This window comes from Hylaeus volcanicus, chromosome 2 (genome assembly GCF_026283585.1).
Source record: "Hylaeus volcanicus isolate JK05 chromosome 2, UHH_iyHylVolc1.0_haploid, whole genome shotgun sequence".
Taxonomy (NCBI): Eukaryota; Metazoa; Arthropoda; class Insecta; order Hymenoptera; family Colletidae; genus Hylaeus; species Hylaeus volcanicus.
In genome coordinates, this window is record NC_071977.1 from 29,005,463 (window position 1) to 29,021,778 (window position 16,316).

The window sequence follows — 16,316 nt, forward strand, 5'->3', positions numbered from 1 at the left end:
TTAAAAAGAAAAAATATACAAACGTTTTATTGCTCAAACGTCCATGGTTGCTCGTAAGTACAGTAAATTGGCTGAGCGTACGCGGGGGTACTGGGCCCGGGTAATACTTGGCCACGCTTCGAGCAGAGTTACAGCGTGAATCTCGAATCCGTGCTTTGTACAGAATCGCGCATCGAGCGCGCCTTATCGATAACTCTTTGGTCGTAAGCGCCACTTCTGCGTACTCTCGTAACGAAAACGTGGTTGTTCGTCCCCGGTTCGACGGCCATCTATCGGCTGAAAAGCACCGTAAAGGGGTAATGGGGGAGGGAGTGGGACGTACGGGGACCCGTTTCGAAAAGTCTTTCTTTGTTTTATCTCCAGGTCCAACCGACAACGTTTATGTACAGGGTCGCTTCACTGAAGCGAAGGTAAAAAATCGTCCGTTTGGGATTCCAACCGAGGGAAAGTAGAGAAGAGGGGCACAGAGCACTTGACGGACACGAATTATCATCGAGGTTCGTTCTACTTCGGCGTCTGGCTACCGTAATCGACGTAGACGCGCACGACTTCGCCGCTGTATTTACGTTGGCTGGGCATGAAGTAGAAATCCGGTTGATTCGGTTGAGTCGACACGCCGCCCGTAGGATTGTGCATGTTCTTCGATCGTTGATAGTGATCCCTGCGATCCTGGGTATAGTAGCCCGGTTGAATGGGCGCCGTGTGCCTCGAGCCAGGCGCCCGGGGCAGGCTGTACGTCGCGCGGGGCCCTACCATTCGATTCGGGCCCTCCACCGTGTCGGTGCCGTTCAATCCGTTGCTCGTCATGTCGCGATGCCGTGGCAAACTGGATACCGGCGGCGGAGGCGCCTTCTCTTCCGTCTCGAACGCCTCGAAGGCGAAGTTCGTGTTCGCGCCAGAGGCGTAGTCTTTCCAAGCGTTACTGGCGATCAGGCGATCCTAAAATAACACAACGAGATGTTTGTTATCGTTGTTAATAAATTCGCTGGTGAAAAGAGATCCAGCGCCCGCGCGAAGACGGCTTAACGCGTTGATTATCCGATTTAAACTCACGCGTAAAGGGACTAGGTACGAGGAAGTTTGTTTTCTCGATCATCTTTGCACGTGATTAGCGTGGGTGGAAGAGATATTGCCTCGTAACAGGAAGATTATCTCTATGTATCTTGCGAGAGTGCTTCGAAGTGTTTACTATATCTCTTCCACTCGCTAAGTGTACTTCAAAATGTGTGTCGCAAGAGAAGTAATATTCCCGACTCTTTCACTGCCATCCACAGTGTGATACGCGCGACTAAAATCATTTTCGTAGCTCCGTAAGGATCGATTTCGACAAGAACACAATTGCAGACGAAGCAGGGGCGCCACACGCACTCGTCGGAATTTCTTTACGAAGGAATTCAGTCTCTTATAGAGGTTACATATTTTCTTCGACAATGTGTGTACAGTAAAACCTCGCTAATTCGGTACAAAGCATGTTTAACGTACTCTTTTTAGTATTTAAGTAAAGACTCTACGAAGATACTTGCTCTAAATTTTTTCATCATCTACTGATCCGTCGGATTATAGTTTCATCCGAATCGCCCACGTTACTCCTTATTATCGAGGTTTTACCATATCTCCTATCGCGCCGGTTATTTCGAAATCTTTGGAGGTGCACGGGGAAAGAATTCGTTACGTGGCTTGCAAAACATACCATCTTCGTCTGCAACAGGTTTCCCTAAAAAAGAAGAAAGTAATCGTTGAGTTTATGGTGCGAGTCACGCGAACTAATCCGAACGCCGCGAGAATGCGTTAGGAGCGGTAGACAGGTACTCGCGAGCGGAGGACTCCGGAAGAACGAACCTTCCGGAGTCCTCCTCTCGTCAGTCTAGAAGAGGCTTGCGAACGCAAAACGACGAAATAGTTGGTAACGAGGGAGACACGCGTGGCGAGAGAAGAAACTGGAGAGACAGATCGACAGCAAGAGAGAACACCACAGTGTATAGAAATACCTGGATTAGTGAGCAAACGATCGTACGACGAGTAATATTAGCGCGCCCGATCGTGATACCGAGTTTGAAGTTCTACCAGCTGGGATTAGGACGATGCATTTCGTACGGAGCATGTTGGTGATGATGCCGAAGATGATGGTGATGGTGGTTGTGGTGGTGATGGTGATCGCCATTTTGTCGATGATACCGCGTCGCGTTCGTGCGATGAATCGGGTTGGGAGCATCGGAGGAAGCCAGAGGCAGCGAGTACACCCTCTTTACCAACGTGATGGTCGCGGAGAGCGCGGGTCATGCAACACAAGCGAAGCAGAAGATCGGTACCGGGGTTCACAAGAGTGAAAAAAAAAGATGGAGAATCGAGTTCGGCGTGTCTCGAACAGGGCTGGGACAACTACTCCAACGGTATAACAATTTGGTACAACACACATGAATCTATTCTGTCCGTTAATAATTCAGAAACCGACGGAGAACGGATGATTCTTATTGCAAGCTGCCCGGAGTCTTTAAACCTTAATCGGGTAGTCGAACCTCGAAAACCTCGAAGACTAATATTTGAGTTTTGTTACGCGTATTTAAACGTTCGAGGCTCAACTCACCCCGTTAAAGACTGTACTCCTGTATCCAGGAGCTCGAAAAGGAAACGCGTTTCGACTCGAACGTTTCCTATACGTGATCGAGAATCAACGCAGCGCTACGATCGTTGCAAAAAGAGAGTTAGATGCACACAAAATACAAAGAGACAGAGAGAAAGGTATAAAATTGGTGGACGCGAGTGGAAACAGCGAAGAGAAGAAATTGAACATAAACAAAAAAAAAAAAAAAGAGGGGAACAGTTAAATGACGGACGGTGTACCTTCGTCGCTCGTCTCCTCGAGGATCTGTAGAGGGTGCAGCTTGCTTGCAGTAGGGCGAGGGCAAGCAACGCGGCAACGCAACCGACGACGATGTACAGCTTGGTGGCGTCGAGGAACAGGTCCGACGTGAATGACGTTCCTTCGTCTGCATCTCCTCCACCCAAGTCGTTTACTAGTGACCAAAAAATGTCCATGTTGGATCGATGCCTTATATCACTCATGTACTTAATATAATATATAGAGTATGAATATATTGTACTGTAAGAAGTTAGATATACGTGAACACACTGTCAGCTTGTCGCTAATAAGCTCGCTCTGTTAAGTTTGTTGTTAGAATAGCGTTCTCCTCGAACGACGGTCCGAGCGAAAGGTACGAATTGAATTAAATATAATACTACAAAGAATTATTTACGTTATTCGAGATAATTGTTATTTAAAAAAAAAAAAAAAGAAATAGGAACTACAGAGACTCTAATTCCTCAAAAGGCTACGAACAAAGCTCTTTCGCCTACCTCGAGGAGCTCTAACGATCAAGTACTGCGGATCGACGCTGAGGGCTCCGACTTTCCCGCTAACGAGAGCTTCTTTCAGCGCTTTCTCCGCAGCCGCGCCGGTATCCACTGGCTTCAGCGATCTGCCCTTGACTTCGTTCTTGTCTAAGATCAAATCCATATGCGCGATAACGCCGTTCTGCTCTTCGTCTCTACGCGAAATTAAGAACGATTAAAGTCAACCCGGTAATTCGATAACCATTTCGCGATCCATTTCACGACGTGACACGACGGAAACTCACTTGTGCAACTCGCTGAGCTGAATCTGGTAATACCCCGGCAGCTTGTCCAGAACCGGGCCAAAGCTGTCCGCTATCCTGTTCGAAATAACTTCGAAGTCGGTGCTACCCGGAGCGGGCGCCGTGAAACCGTCGCCCAGGTTCACTAGCTTCACTTCCACGTCGTAGTGCAGCCTCGGCGGTGCCGGTGTCGTGAGTTCGTCGAGTTCTGTGAAAGTGGAATGTTTTTAATAACGCGTCAAAGACCGTACGATAATTGGAATTGTTACGCTGTTTCAGATTCTAACGCGTCGAAATAAAGTAATAACCTCCGGCGCCGCAAGATTTTATGCATATCCTTTCGGACGAGACGACAGGCACAGCGTCGTGTTTGCGTATTTTCTTGCTGACGGCGTTGAAGATGCCTCCCTTGACAGGATACATCATGTACAAGCAGTGCTCGTCCGTGAACGAGAGATCCCTGTTGTCCTTTGTCACTCGCTTCCTCGAGAACTTGAGAGTCGTTACACCGTCTACCTTGCTCCCGCCGGTATTGTAAATATCTTGAGACGGATCGAGTAGCGGGGCGTTGTATCCGCTGATCCAAGTGTCCATGAGAAAAGCCCGACCGGATTTATCGTCGACCCAGCCCAGCACTGCGTCCGTCTGCGACTAATAACGGAGAGTAAAACTCGTTTTCATTTATTCATTGACGAATGGAACGACCGTTCGCTCCGTAATGAAAGCGTTGATTCACGTGTACTAAGTAGGCTCGTATTACAATACGTACCATTTTTTCGTCATCGGAGAATCCAACGCCGGTCCAGCTGTTCGTGTGGGTGGTCGAGATGACAAACGATAATTGATCCTGTAAGAATATTTTCACTTGTAGTACGTTATTTAAATGATCGAATCGATGAAGATCGTCGAGCTACCTTTCGTCCTTTGTACATCCATTGAATAGAGTATTCACAGGTACCATTTTCAGGTGAACACTGTCTAGGGTAATGCCACTCGCCACTGCAGCTCGAGGTCTGTACAGTTGTCTCGCCGCTGCCCATCTCCTGCTTCTTATTCTCCTCTGAAATCGTAGACGAAGAATCGTCGTTACAATTTACCTACGTATCTCGTGAAGGTTAATCAAAGAGTATCTACCAAAGAAATTAAGCGTCAACGCTCCTCTTTGCGAGCCGTGTCCGTGGTACTTGAGCTCGTCGGCCTTGTAGAAGTCCTTGACGCTGACCTTGGCCTTCTCGATGCCGCTGGGCGGGTGGTGAACGTACTTGCCCGGTTCTTGTCCTTTCGCCCATATCAGTTGCATGTCGCCGTCTATGATTTCGTGATCGGTCGGTTCGTTCGCTGTCAGCTTTCTTCTGAAGAGTATCGTGGTGACGCCATCGCGTTCGAAGCCCATGGCGGCGGTCAGAGTGTCCCTGCCACCCCAAAACTCGTCCTTCCGCGGCGTGGACCTGTCCCTAGTATAGTAGTCACCGATCCTGTGACTGTTGCCACGCGCGGACCCGATTATCATGTCGGTGCAGTCCATAGGATTGAAGTCGTGCTTGGGCGTGTACTTGTGCCCTGGTCCGGGCAGGATCGCTTCGATCACGAATAACCAGGTCAGATTAAAATAAGCCAGCCACCGTGTCTCGAGCGATTAGCCGATTAAAACGATCGATGACCGCGACTCGAGGCACGGTTACGGTTCGCCTCGACCCGTAACGAAGACTACTCGATATGTTACGCGAAAATGCTCGTTGCGAAAGAGATGCGCGAGTGAATTTATGCTTTATGAAAAATGTTTCGCGTTGGTTGGAAGAAGATAGACCTCAGGGGCTGTAGCTACGTTTGTAGCTACAGTACGGGTTTGGCAATCCCGAGGTACCCGAGCTATAGTAGGGCCAGTGGACCCAGACAGACTATCTGTGCTTCTGATGAAGATTCCAGAGAGTTACAAAGAGAGTAGTAACGTAAAGCAAGAATCGAATGAGTACAAGTTCTCGCAAATAAAACTCACTGACTCGTTTGGAAGACGTACCGACTCTTTCGAAGTGTCGACGTTGACGAATAGAGTTTGGTAAGGGCGTAATACTATTAGTATACTTTTATATAAGCAACCTATTATTCTTGTGGATGTTAATTGTGTATTATTTTTTAGACCAACCTGTACTTTAAGAGTAATCGAACGTCTTAAAAAGTACACTATAGAGAATTATGGGAGTTCTTGGTAAAATATAGCTTTCTAGTCTACGATAACAACGCTATTTTTACAACAAAATGTACAAATATTAGATGCGATTCGGGTACGTGTACATTACAGTGGTCTGCGGAGGTGCAAGTGCAGCTGCACCGACGGTTACGCGAACATTACCGAGGACGTTATGCGCAAGCGACAAGGGAAGCTGATACTAGGATGAATACAAATAACTTCGATTTATCAACAGTGTTTTCCACGTGGAGATGTATTCGTACGTCGTGTTAGTACTACTGATTACTCGAACATCGACTCGCCTCCTTAGCTCGTTACCTTTTGTAGCGCTCGACTTAGGGCCCGAAATTGGCTCCGGTTCCGAGGTCGGTTCAGAACTTGGCTCCGGCTCTGACTTTGGCTCTGGTTCTGAATTGGGCTCTGGCTCGGAGTTAGGTTCTGGCTCGGATTTGGGCTCTGGCTCGGATTTAGGTTCTGGCTCGGATTTAGGTTCTGGTTCGGATTTAGGTTCTGGCTCGGATTTAGGTTCTGGCTCGGATTTAGGTTCTGGCTCGGATTTAGGTTCTGGCTCGGATTTAGGTTCTGGTTCGGATGTAGGTTCTGGTTCAGGAGTAGAAAAGGATTGCGATTGGGACCGTGATTCTGTTTTGACGGATTTCAACTGGGACCTCGATTCAAGCTTGGAAGTAGGTTCTGGGTTAGGCGCTGGCTCTGGTTCAGACTTCGGTTCAGGAAGAGAGGTGGGTTCCGGTTCGGACCTCGGTTCAGCTTTAGGAGTGGGTTCCGCTAGGGATCTCGTTTCGACTACGGACGTGGATATTAGCTTGGGTTCGGAATTAGGCTCTGGTTCGGATGTGGGCTCGGACTTTGGCTCGGACTTTGGCTCGGATACGGGTTCGGGCGTGGTGTTGGTGCTGACGACAGTGCTCGGCTCGGCGACGGGTTCCCCTGTGCAACAAAGCATCGATCGTCGTGCAACTACCTACTGCTTATATCGTTTACGGACCACCACCTCGTGCGTAGTGTCTCGAACGGGAGGAGGGACGCTAATTATTTTACTACTACTCGTTGGAAAGCACTACGTATTGTTGCTATGTAATTACGGGAAGCCAGGGGGGGGGGGGGGCTCTTATCTGTATTTCTGTTAAGCATCGACACGTACCGTTTTCAGGGGGCACCTCTGATTCTGGAGACCTCTTCTTACGCCCTGAGCAAAAGAAAAAGTACGTATCACTTGGTGCAATCTTTAACCAGTCTGCTGTGGTTAACAAGTTCATCTGTCAGGCAGAAATGTCATATACATATTAGATTCTCCCAAAAGTTTCTTCCATTTCATTAATAAGTAATATCGCTCCGTTACTGTTACAACATTAACATCTAGGAAATTCAGTTGCCTATTTGTATAAACACTGCACACGAAATAACCGAATGCAAGTCACGAGAGAAACTTTCGGGACACCCTAATACATACGTAGACGAATATGGTTTTCATGACACAAAATACTGCCATTCATTCGTAACGACACAGTTGGCTGGTATATGCATCGACTGCCACGCTGAATGTATCTTCGAATAGGCATCGATCCCGTTAGGATAAACACCTTCAAAGGATAAGCCACGACGCTCACCTTGCTTGGTACTGACGCGATAAGTGACGCTGGTTTGGACGGTGACGTCAACGTCCGATCGCGGAGTCGAGGCCAACGTGGCGGCGTCGTGGGCTTTGGCCGATCTTCTCTTGGCACCAGACCTCTCCGTTCCGAGCTCCGGCTCGGGCTCTGGCTCCGGTTCCGGTTTCGGTTCGGCTTTCGGCTCCGATTCTGGTTCCGGTTCCGATTTTGGCTCTGGTCGCGGCAGCGGTTCATCCTTCGGCCGTTCTTGGATATCGGGGAATGCTCGACAGGCAGGAGTCAGGTCGCTTGGTCGCCAGCCAACACCTACCCAACTCGTCCCGTTTACTACCATCACGCCCTCGAGTTCTTTGCTGTCCTTCAACACGCGCCAATAGAACGTGAAGTTGTCGGACAGTTTCTTCATCGTGTAAACGTCTAGGTCCACGTCGATGGTCTTGATCGGGGATTCTGAAATCAATTACGGAGTTAACGAGGCATGAACGAAACGCCGTGACCGTTAAGTGTACGAAAGCGTTCCTATTACAGTCCTAACGTTCATTGGGAAACTTTGACCGTGAACTCGTTATCTCTGTAGGTTACGTGAACGTAATAATGTTGACTGTAATCGCTTATGGTCTCGCAAGGGACGTTACACAGTTGCGAATCTCCGTTTTACTGTGTACAATTTCAACGTTTAGCTACTGTAACGACTCTCGCGATCTTTCTCGCTGCTTAGTTTTTAAAGGGTCCACGAGTAGGAAACTGTTTGCGATGGAAGTAATGTTTAGCGTCGGTATGGTCGGAAAATTAAAGTTCCTTGGATGGTAGGACGAGGCAGCAGGTTCACTTTTAAACCAAAATCCGAAAGTCACGTGGAAGAAAGTTGTTCCAGATCGGTGTATTTCGACGACGCATCGTAAATTCTCGCTAGGTGAAACTTACTCTTCGCGCAACCCGGACCGAACCATCCGATGTTGCAGTAGCATTGCTTGGTGGGTGCGGTCGTGCCGCCATTGTCGATGCACGTGCCCTGAATACCGCAGTCGGAGTCGTCCAGGCATTCCTCCTTAAATTCGCACCTCGTCCCGTGATACAGACGGTCGCATCTGCACCGGCCCACGAGATGCCGACCGTGGCCGCTGCAATCTTCTCTGTACGCCTTTCTGTCGATAATCTGTTAAACGCAACGCATTAAGATTCAACAGTTGTGAAAATTGTATTCCATGACTTAATAACCGACTTCGAAGAAGGAGGAGGTTACTCGACTCAACAGTTGTGCATATTTTCTTTTCTTCGAAGTCGATTACATTATTTTTTCCAAGTTTTTGTGAATACTTACATCGACGTCGGCGCAAGACCAAAATCTGTAACTCGCGCCCCATTCCTCGGCCTCTCGCAGTAGTCGAATCGTACAGTCCGTGCACGTGAAGTTCTGAGGTAAATGCACGGCGTAACTTTGCGCCCTGAAAATTAATTTCCTGTTTAATTTCTCTTCGTCTTTAACCCCGATAGAGCTCGCGGTATAATTAAGCTTACGTGGCGTCATCCTCCACGAATTCGCTGGTTTTCGTCACGGGCGTTAGATCGACCAGCGGTCTGTCGAGGGCATCCAAGATTTGCAGTCGAAATCCTCCCTGGCGAAAAGTACGAAAATCAGAAAAAGAACGGAACTCGATAACAATTTTTATTTTTATTATATAAGTATTCCACGAATCTTCTACAACAACCAAGCATCGCGAACCGCCGAAGCGAAGCTTCGTTGGATAACGAGGAATTTTCTTGCGCTAACGAAAATTTCTAAATAACGAATGGCGGTCGGATAATGATCGACGATTTATAAAAGTGGAGCAAGTACTATTATAAATGAAAAAAGAAATGGAAGAAGTGAATGTATAAAGTGCATATTGTACGCGATTAACAGGATCGCGTTAATTCCGTTGTGTTTGGAAACGCAGCCAAGTTACGGATGGGATCATTTTAGTTCCAATGAGTGAACTTCCGCGCGGTTTCTTTCGCTGCGCTCGCGTCGGAAGCGAGAAACGGTCAAGAGGACGTTGAGACATCGATGGCGCTCGGATAGCGGTATCGAGTGGAGTTTATCGCGGAATCCGTGGCACAGAAACTGGCCTTATGTTCGATCGGTCACGTCGAACAAAAAATATGGGCACAGCTACCGACGGGACCGCGAGATACATATTGATGAGACTAGACTGTCCATTTTATGCATTTATGGCGTATACCAATTCGTAACGCGGACATGTATGTCTTCGAATCTGTGGATTGTATGTATCGACGCCCGAAATACTGGACACGTTGATCGCCATCTATGTACAAGCCGATAAGGAACTAAGATAAAGAAATAGAATAAATCTGGATAGGATTTGAGAAGACATTCATTTTCTCGATTCGAAATTAATCGCGATGGTAACAAACGTAACCACAACATCGATAAGGAAATGAACCTATAAAACCCAGCTTCGATCGACGCATTCCCGCGAGAAGTGCTAACTCTGTCGTTACGAAAGCGTCGCTTCGCGAAACGTCCACCGAATTGGAAATAGGAAGAGAGATGTCGCCGATGGAGATCAATGACTCGCAGCAGGTAACAACGTAACGACGCCGAGTGTCGATTCGTCGATCAGACACCCGTGAAAAAAGAAGAAGAACCGTTATTAATTCGACCGCTGCATGAGAAATGCATATCGCGTTCGCTACACGTGTCACGTTTCGTGCACGTGGACGAATATTTTTCTCACGAATGAAAGATACGATACAATTATTAGCAGACAATGCAGCTTCGAATATACGACGTCTATGAAAGAAGCATTGTTTAAAAGAACGCCTCTTAAATAATGTGTTTCTTTAATAATCACATTATAATATAAGACGTAACATCCCACGGTCGATTGTTTGTTAATCGGACGCTTGTATTGAGTAATCCGAACAAACGAATCCTCGCGATACCAAAAAGGAGATAGTAACGTATGGGAAATATGGGTCGGTATAAAGAATCGATTCAACTTTAATTTCTCGAATGATAACCTCGAAACTCTGTCGGTAATTTTCCGTTGGTAGTTATTCGAAGGTCATCGAACCTTCATCGAAACGTTCCACGGAACGCGCAAATTTCCCTCGCGTTTTACCTCGGCCACTGTTCCCTGAGGTGTGAAAATGCATCGAAACGGTGGCGTTTCACGGGAGAACAATGCACGAGGCGCGTTTAGTGGCGAAATGGGATCCCGTTCGCCAGAGATGCTCGTCACTTTTCATGAAAGTGGTCGTCGAAAAATCGCGCGAGAGAGTTTGAAATGTTTTCCAACGGTGCGCGACGATTGCGCCGCCACTCGAGAGGAGAAGAAGGAGAAAGGGAAGAGGCGGTTTCGCGAAGTGGTACTGCTTCGCACGACGCACACCTGCAGCGGTCGTAGTGTTATTGTCGAATTTTTCTCATGCCAGGGATATTTTCGTGTGTGGAGAACGCTCGAGCCGCTTAGACTGCGCCGTCTAAAACCAGTTACCAAACCGAACAAAATACGACGCGATTTGTATACATGAAAAATATGTAGATTGGCTCCGAGTTGATTGCGATTCTGGGAGGGAATCGACGCGAACCAAGAGTTATTTCACAATGAATTTCGAGCCAAGTTTAGTCGAGAATTATCTAGAGTTTTATCTAGAATTAACTGTCCTCGAGTATGGAGCAACGTTTGGCTCGTTCGATAAAGCGACTCGAGTTCCTTTACGGTTCGATTATTTTTCCAGCAAAGTATCGGAGTGTTTTGGCTTCGACGACAGCCATGTTACGGTACTCGACATACCGATGTGTTCCACCGAGCACGGACCTCTCTATTGTGTGCGTCCACATGCAAAGCGACTTTATCCCTTACCACCTTCTTTCCGATCTACCTACGTACGTAAGGTACGCGAGTACCTCGAACGCACGCCGAGCTTCGCTTCTGAATTATTCAACGCGCGTCACCTTGAGCGACGAACAGCAAGCGTAGGCTGAGCTCAGCATCTGTCTTTTCTTTCCCTTTCGTAGACCACGCGCGGACAAATTCGTGACGTCTTTGACGATGACTTAGGGTACTCGCAACGATGCGCCGCGGAGAATATGAATTTCTAGCGTCGATCGTGCAAGCTATTCCAGTATCCGCTGTGCTTAAGGCTAGGTCTGGGTTAGGATCGCCGATAAGCTTTGATATTATTTTATTTCTGACGTTCACTCGTCTCGCAATTTTTAGTTCTTCGTGAAACGTTGCATTCTATCGTTTGTATACAATCCGCTGAACTAGTCAATTAGCGAAACGGGGGCGTTTCCGTGTAGCGTGCACCGAACGCTCATGTTTTCAACGAATTGAACACGTGCCATAGAGTGCCATAATTATACGTGTGGGGCACGCGACATACGTCGTGCGTTTTGCAATCTTAACGCGGAAAGAATTAAGTAACTTCGAGTTTGACCCAGTTCCGGTTGAATTCTTTCGGTGCAAAACTGAAATTTTCGTAACTTGTACATAGAAACGATGAGAAGAGGTTAATCGAAGAATGAACGCAGAAATTCATACAGTCGAGGCATACAGTTCGCCTGAAGGCGAAATATTTGGTGGAGTGGAAGGTAATGTCATTTCTCCGAATCTCGATACTTATTTATCGTTAATCTGCTCATTGATTCTTATCGATCTTGCATCGAAAATTTTGCACACCAGATGGAAAAGGGCTATTGATAACGAGGGTGATTACATAATTGCTTGAAAATAGAGAGTATATTATTTGGATTTAATTTAAAAGAAGTGACATTACTTTTCGGTCCGCCTAATAATAATACATTGTAGAATGATTTTTTATTCAGCACCAAGAAACGTAAAAAGTACCAACACTGGTTATTGGAAACGTTAATCGCGTTTTCTGTGCTAATTTGAAGAAGCTTGCGCGTGTGTGCGCTGAAACAACCGACCGGTTTCGCTAGAACGGTTTCGCAGCTTTCCTTTTTTACCACGTGGCTAACAAAATTCACTAACGAATTCAATTATCGTTCGAGTAAAAGTGGCGTCGAACGCGGAAAAGCGAAGGAGAATTAACGAGTTGCGAAATACGGTAATCCGTTTCCTTTCCAGATCGAATTATATTAATTAATTGAACGCCAAAAGAACTCCTTTACTCGTCGATATTAAACAACGTTGGCGCACCGTGGAATAAAAAAAATGTCTACTTACTCGGTGAGGGTAAGCCAAATGCCACGTGACGTTGAAGTCGCTCCCAGATAGTAAAGTAGTCTTGACATCGCCTGAGACATAGAATACACATACATTATGCAACGTTGCGCATCTACGGGAATACTCTATTATATGCGATAGATCGCTTCGAGAAACGGAAACTTACAATTTCTCAGACTCATCGATTTAGACGAGGGTTTTTATAAACAATGAGACGTTAATATTCGTTACGATAACGAGTCACGATAATTTGTAGCAATTGCCGGAAACATGCTTTAAATGCAAGTTCACTCGGGCCTCGTGTACGGGTTCTCTCACCAGTATTCGTTCAGAGTATTGAAACCGAGTTGGAATAACGGACATCATTTTTCTGATAGTATATTATCATTCTTTTTTTTTTTCGTTTATCATATTTATATAATACATTAATATTAATGAGATATTTATCTAGATACGTTCTCCACGTGATGAATACGCATACGATGCGGAATACCTCGTCTTTGTAAATTCAATTTTCACATCGAACGATCGCGGAAATCGATTACACGGAAACGACGCGGAATCGTCGTGAACTAAAAAAACGCATCGATGCGGTTATGCTTTTAGTATCACGCATCGCATCGGGTCGTTACGAACACGAATTTCTACGTAATCCAAAAGGGAGTGGGGATGAGGGGCTAGGCATCCCCGATTCGCCAATGGAGGGGCGAAGATAAGGATCTACAGCGGTGTTTAACGTATCTGGACGGGGTTCCGGAAGCAATCAAGATTGGCACGGAGTACAATTAATTTCCGGAAGTGGCCGACGGCAGAGCGCGTTCCGCGACCGATCCTGCCTTTTAAGGACGTCTTCCCCCCTTTTCCCTGCGCACCTCCCCGCGCACCTGACTGAAAAGAAAGCAAGCGTTCCCTCGCCATGAGATGGTCGAGGTGGCAACATTTTTTACTTTTTGTTTTAGACGACACAGGGGCGAGCCGACTCTACGCGACTCTACGATATGCATCGCGCATATTATGAGAATGGTTTATGTTCTGTCATGTTTAAGGTTCTTGGTAGTGGTAGACTGGTGATATATGGCAAGGTATGGAGAATAGGGAAATTAAGAAGTGGCGAGCAGTTAATAGGTGGTAGGTTTTATTTTTTGATCGTTTCACGGTACAATACACCTCGTGGATACGTAACAACATAAATTTCATACATTTCGCGCATTCCACCGGGTACTCGTACATACGGTTACGTAGACGGTCCCGTTAATTTCAATTTCGCGAAAATCGACTGGCGCCTACGCCATCTGGCGATGGCTATACGAAACGTTGAAATATTTACGCCGCGCACCGTATACTTGCAAGTAATACTACGGGTAGAAACTGTTGATTTATAGTAAGCTAGACCCTTAACCCTTAAATGGACAATGTTGTTTTTAAACAACATACTAAACATCACAGATAAAATTGACCTTTTTTTATTTTTTTGTAATTTTGACAACTAGGAAAAAAAAATCGTCCATTTAAGGGTTAAATCTAAACCTGACAAAAAAATTGACTATTAAAACGCCGATTACGTTTAGCATTCGCTACAAGCACGGGTATCGATGCGATTGTTACGTTTACTCAAATTCCTAAGTCTGTTGCATTTCAAGCATCTTACAGCAATTCGTTGTCACTCGTTATTGAGACAAGCCTTCGTCCGTGAAAAATGTAGATTCGTTAAAAATAATCGTTCGTTCGAGATCTGTGCCCGGATAAGAAATTTGCCTATCCGCGTTGAAGGGAGCGCGAGCAACTTCTGTGACTCACTGTGTATACGTGCGCAGCGCGGAGGTAAGAAACGTGGAAGGTAATGCCCGGGCACCGAGGTTCGAGTTCCCTTCGCACGAGTCGTGGTGAAAGTCGCTTCGAATCAGACTAGCGGGCTATCCCCACCGGGACGTGTCTTCGCGTTAATGTCGTTTTCCCATAGAAATCCCCCGTCGCCTCTCCCTCTATCCCCCTCAGCGATCGACTAACGACGCTATCCACAGGACGACCGCGAAAATTCCGCCGTAGCTTCCGGTCCATGCTCACGTTCCGTTCCGCGGATCGTGTAACGAGCCAACAGCGTCCGGAGATACTCGCACCGTTGGTAGGTAACACTATCGAACGGGATTCGCCGTTGTTTTTCTACGCATGCCAGAGACGCGACATCTCGAGTCTCGAGTTTCACCGGTTTGTTCTTCTGTGAGACGCGGTGGTGTTTTCAGTTCGTCTGCGGAGAACTGGTCCGTTTGGAAGGAAGGAAGAGGGGGAGGAGCGCTGAACGGACTCGACGCTATGTGTTTATTTACCTCGCGCTCCTTCGACCGGTGCGAAGGAATCGTGTAGGAATCGATCATTTCACAGTAGAAACTACACGCGTGTTTTCTCTCGGACAAGCATTTCGACGGATTCTAGAGCAGTGTCTCTCAAACGTCAGCTTCCCGCAGGTGACGAAAGGAGCGTATAGAAATAGGTATAGAAGTTACTCGTACACGGTCCGTCTAAAAAGAAACCGAACTTTTGCTATAAAAAGAAAAAAGTACAAAAGTTTATTTAGTCAAAATAATCTCCCACTGCGTCAATACAGCGTGTAGACCGCGTAATTAACATTTCGAAGGACCTTTACAGCTCCTATTTTGGTAGCCCGTTTAGTATGGCGGTTACAGCGGTCTGAATCTCCGAAATGTTGCTATGATGTGTCCCTTTCGTTGGAATTGACATTGTTACCTTGGATCATTCACCCTACTCGCCTGATCTGTCTCCCTGCGATTATTTTCTTTTCCCAAAATTGAAAGTTGAAAATTGAAAATTCCAATGAAAGGGACACATTACCAAAACAGGAGCTGCAAAGGTCCTTCGAAATGTTAATTACGCGGCCTATACGCTGTATTGACGCAGACGGAGATTATTTCGAGTAAATTAAACGTGTGTGTAAAAACTTTACTTGTACTTTTTTCTTTGTATAGCAAAAGTTCGGTTTCTTTTTAAACAGACGGTGTATATATATATATGTCGATATTATTATTTAGAAGATTATGTTTACCAAAATACTTTGTAGGAACTTCAAGGGCTGTTAAATACGCGTTGCTTTAGCAGGAGTTTACTGGTTTACGGACGAGTCCATGTCGGGAACAGCTTTTAGCGACGTAACCAAGGTAGATGGCAATATTCTGTTTACTCGTGCGGTACATTACGCGGCGCAATCATTTGTTTCAAAGATCTCTCTATGGCTTGCTAATGGATCATTAGCATTGCGGTTCACTTTGTTCGGTACTAACATCATTAGTGCGTCGTATTGCGAATGCAGTATCTTTATTAAAGGCTATTCCATTTCGAAGAGTACTAACAGCCTTCGAGTCTGTTCATCGCGCACTAATAACGAAATAATTCAGTCTCGCGACAGCGTGGCATTAACGAGGCCAAGGTTTTCGCAGGACAGGTATCTCTAAAAAGGAAAACTGTGTAACGTATCACCGTTCGTATTACTCTCAAGTACGTTCGACATATTTTCACGTTTTCGTTTTAATCTCGGGACAGCAAAATTATCCGTATCTTAATCATTTTATTAGGCGTAAAAATCGATTCTGTGCCTGTCTAAGGTAAACTTACAATGCAACATTCCATTCAAGAGAGCATATTTCTGTTTAAACTC

The 16,316-nt window shown here is 46.2% G+C and overlaps 1 protein-coding gene and 1 long non-coding RNA gene across 4 annotated transcripts in view; one reads left to right on the forward strand and one right to left on the reverse strand.

Annotated features, from left to right (window-relative positions):
• LOC128872080 (uncharacterized) overlaps positions 1 to 16,316 on the reverse strand; it is a 23,842-nt gene continuing 7,526 nt past the window's right edge. Inside the window, exons 3-18 of one of the 3 annotated variants that reach the window (XM_054114407.1) lie at positions 12,650 to 12,720; positions 8,970 to 9,067; positions 8,773 to 8,896; positions 8,376 to 8,607; positions 7,449 to 7,901; positions 6,983 to 7,027; positions 6,139 to 6,768; positions 4,767 to 5,210; positions 4,547 to 4,692; positions 4,402 to 4,479; positions 3,941 to 4,283; positions 3,636 to 3,840; positions 3,355 to 3,545; positions 2,842 to 3,014; positions 1,691 to 1,714; positions 1 to 939 (exon numbers count right to left, since the gene is read on the reverse strand). In XM_054114407.1, coding sequence (XP_053970382.1) covers positions 505 to 939; positions 1,691 to 1,714; positions 2,842 to 3,014; positions 3,355 to 3,545; positions 3,636 to 3,840; positions 3,941 to 4,283; positions 4,402 to 4,479; positions 4,547 to 4,692; positions 4,767 to 5,210; positions 6,139 to 6,768; positions 6,983 to 7,027; positions 7,449 to 7,901; positions 8,376 to 8,607; positions 8,773 to 8,896; positions 8,970 to 9,067; positions 12,650 to 12,720 — 3,692 coding nt within the window. In that variant the 3' untranslated portion in view covers positions 1 to 504. Of the gene's footprint in view, positions 940 to 1,690; positions 1,715 to 1,988; positions 3,015 to 3,354; positions 3,546 to 3,635; positions 3,841 to 3,940; positions 4,284 to 4,401; positions 4,480 to 4,546; positions 4,693 to 4,766; positions 5,211 to 6,138; positions 6,769 to 6,982; positions 7,028 to 7,448; positions 7,902 to 8,375; positions 8,608 to 8,772; positions 8,897 to 8,969; positions 9,068 to 12,649; positions 12,721 to 16,316 lie in introns of all 3 variants that reach the window. The other 2 variants (XM_054114408.1, XR_008456096.1) reach the window with 2 other exon arrangements.
• The window catches only part of LOC128872087 (uncharacterized), a 20,173-nt gene continuing 16,584 nt past the window's right edge, over positions 12,728 to 16,316 (forward strand). Inside the window, exon 1 of the long non-coding RNA XR_008456097.1 lies at positions 12,728 to 15,819. This is a non-coding gene — a long non-coding RNA (uncharacterized LOC128872087). The remainder of the gene's footprint in view (positions 15,820 to 16,316) is intronic.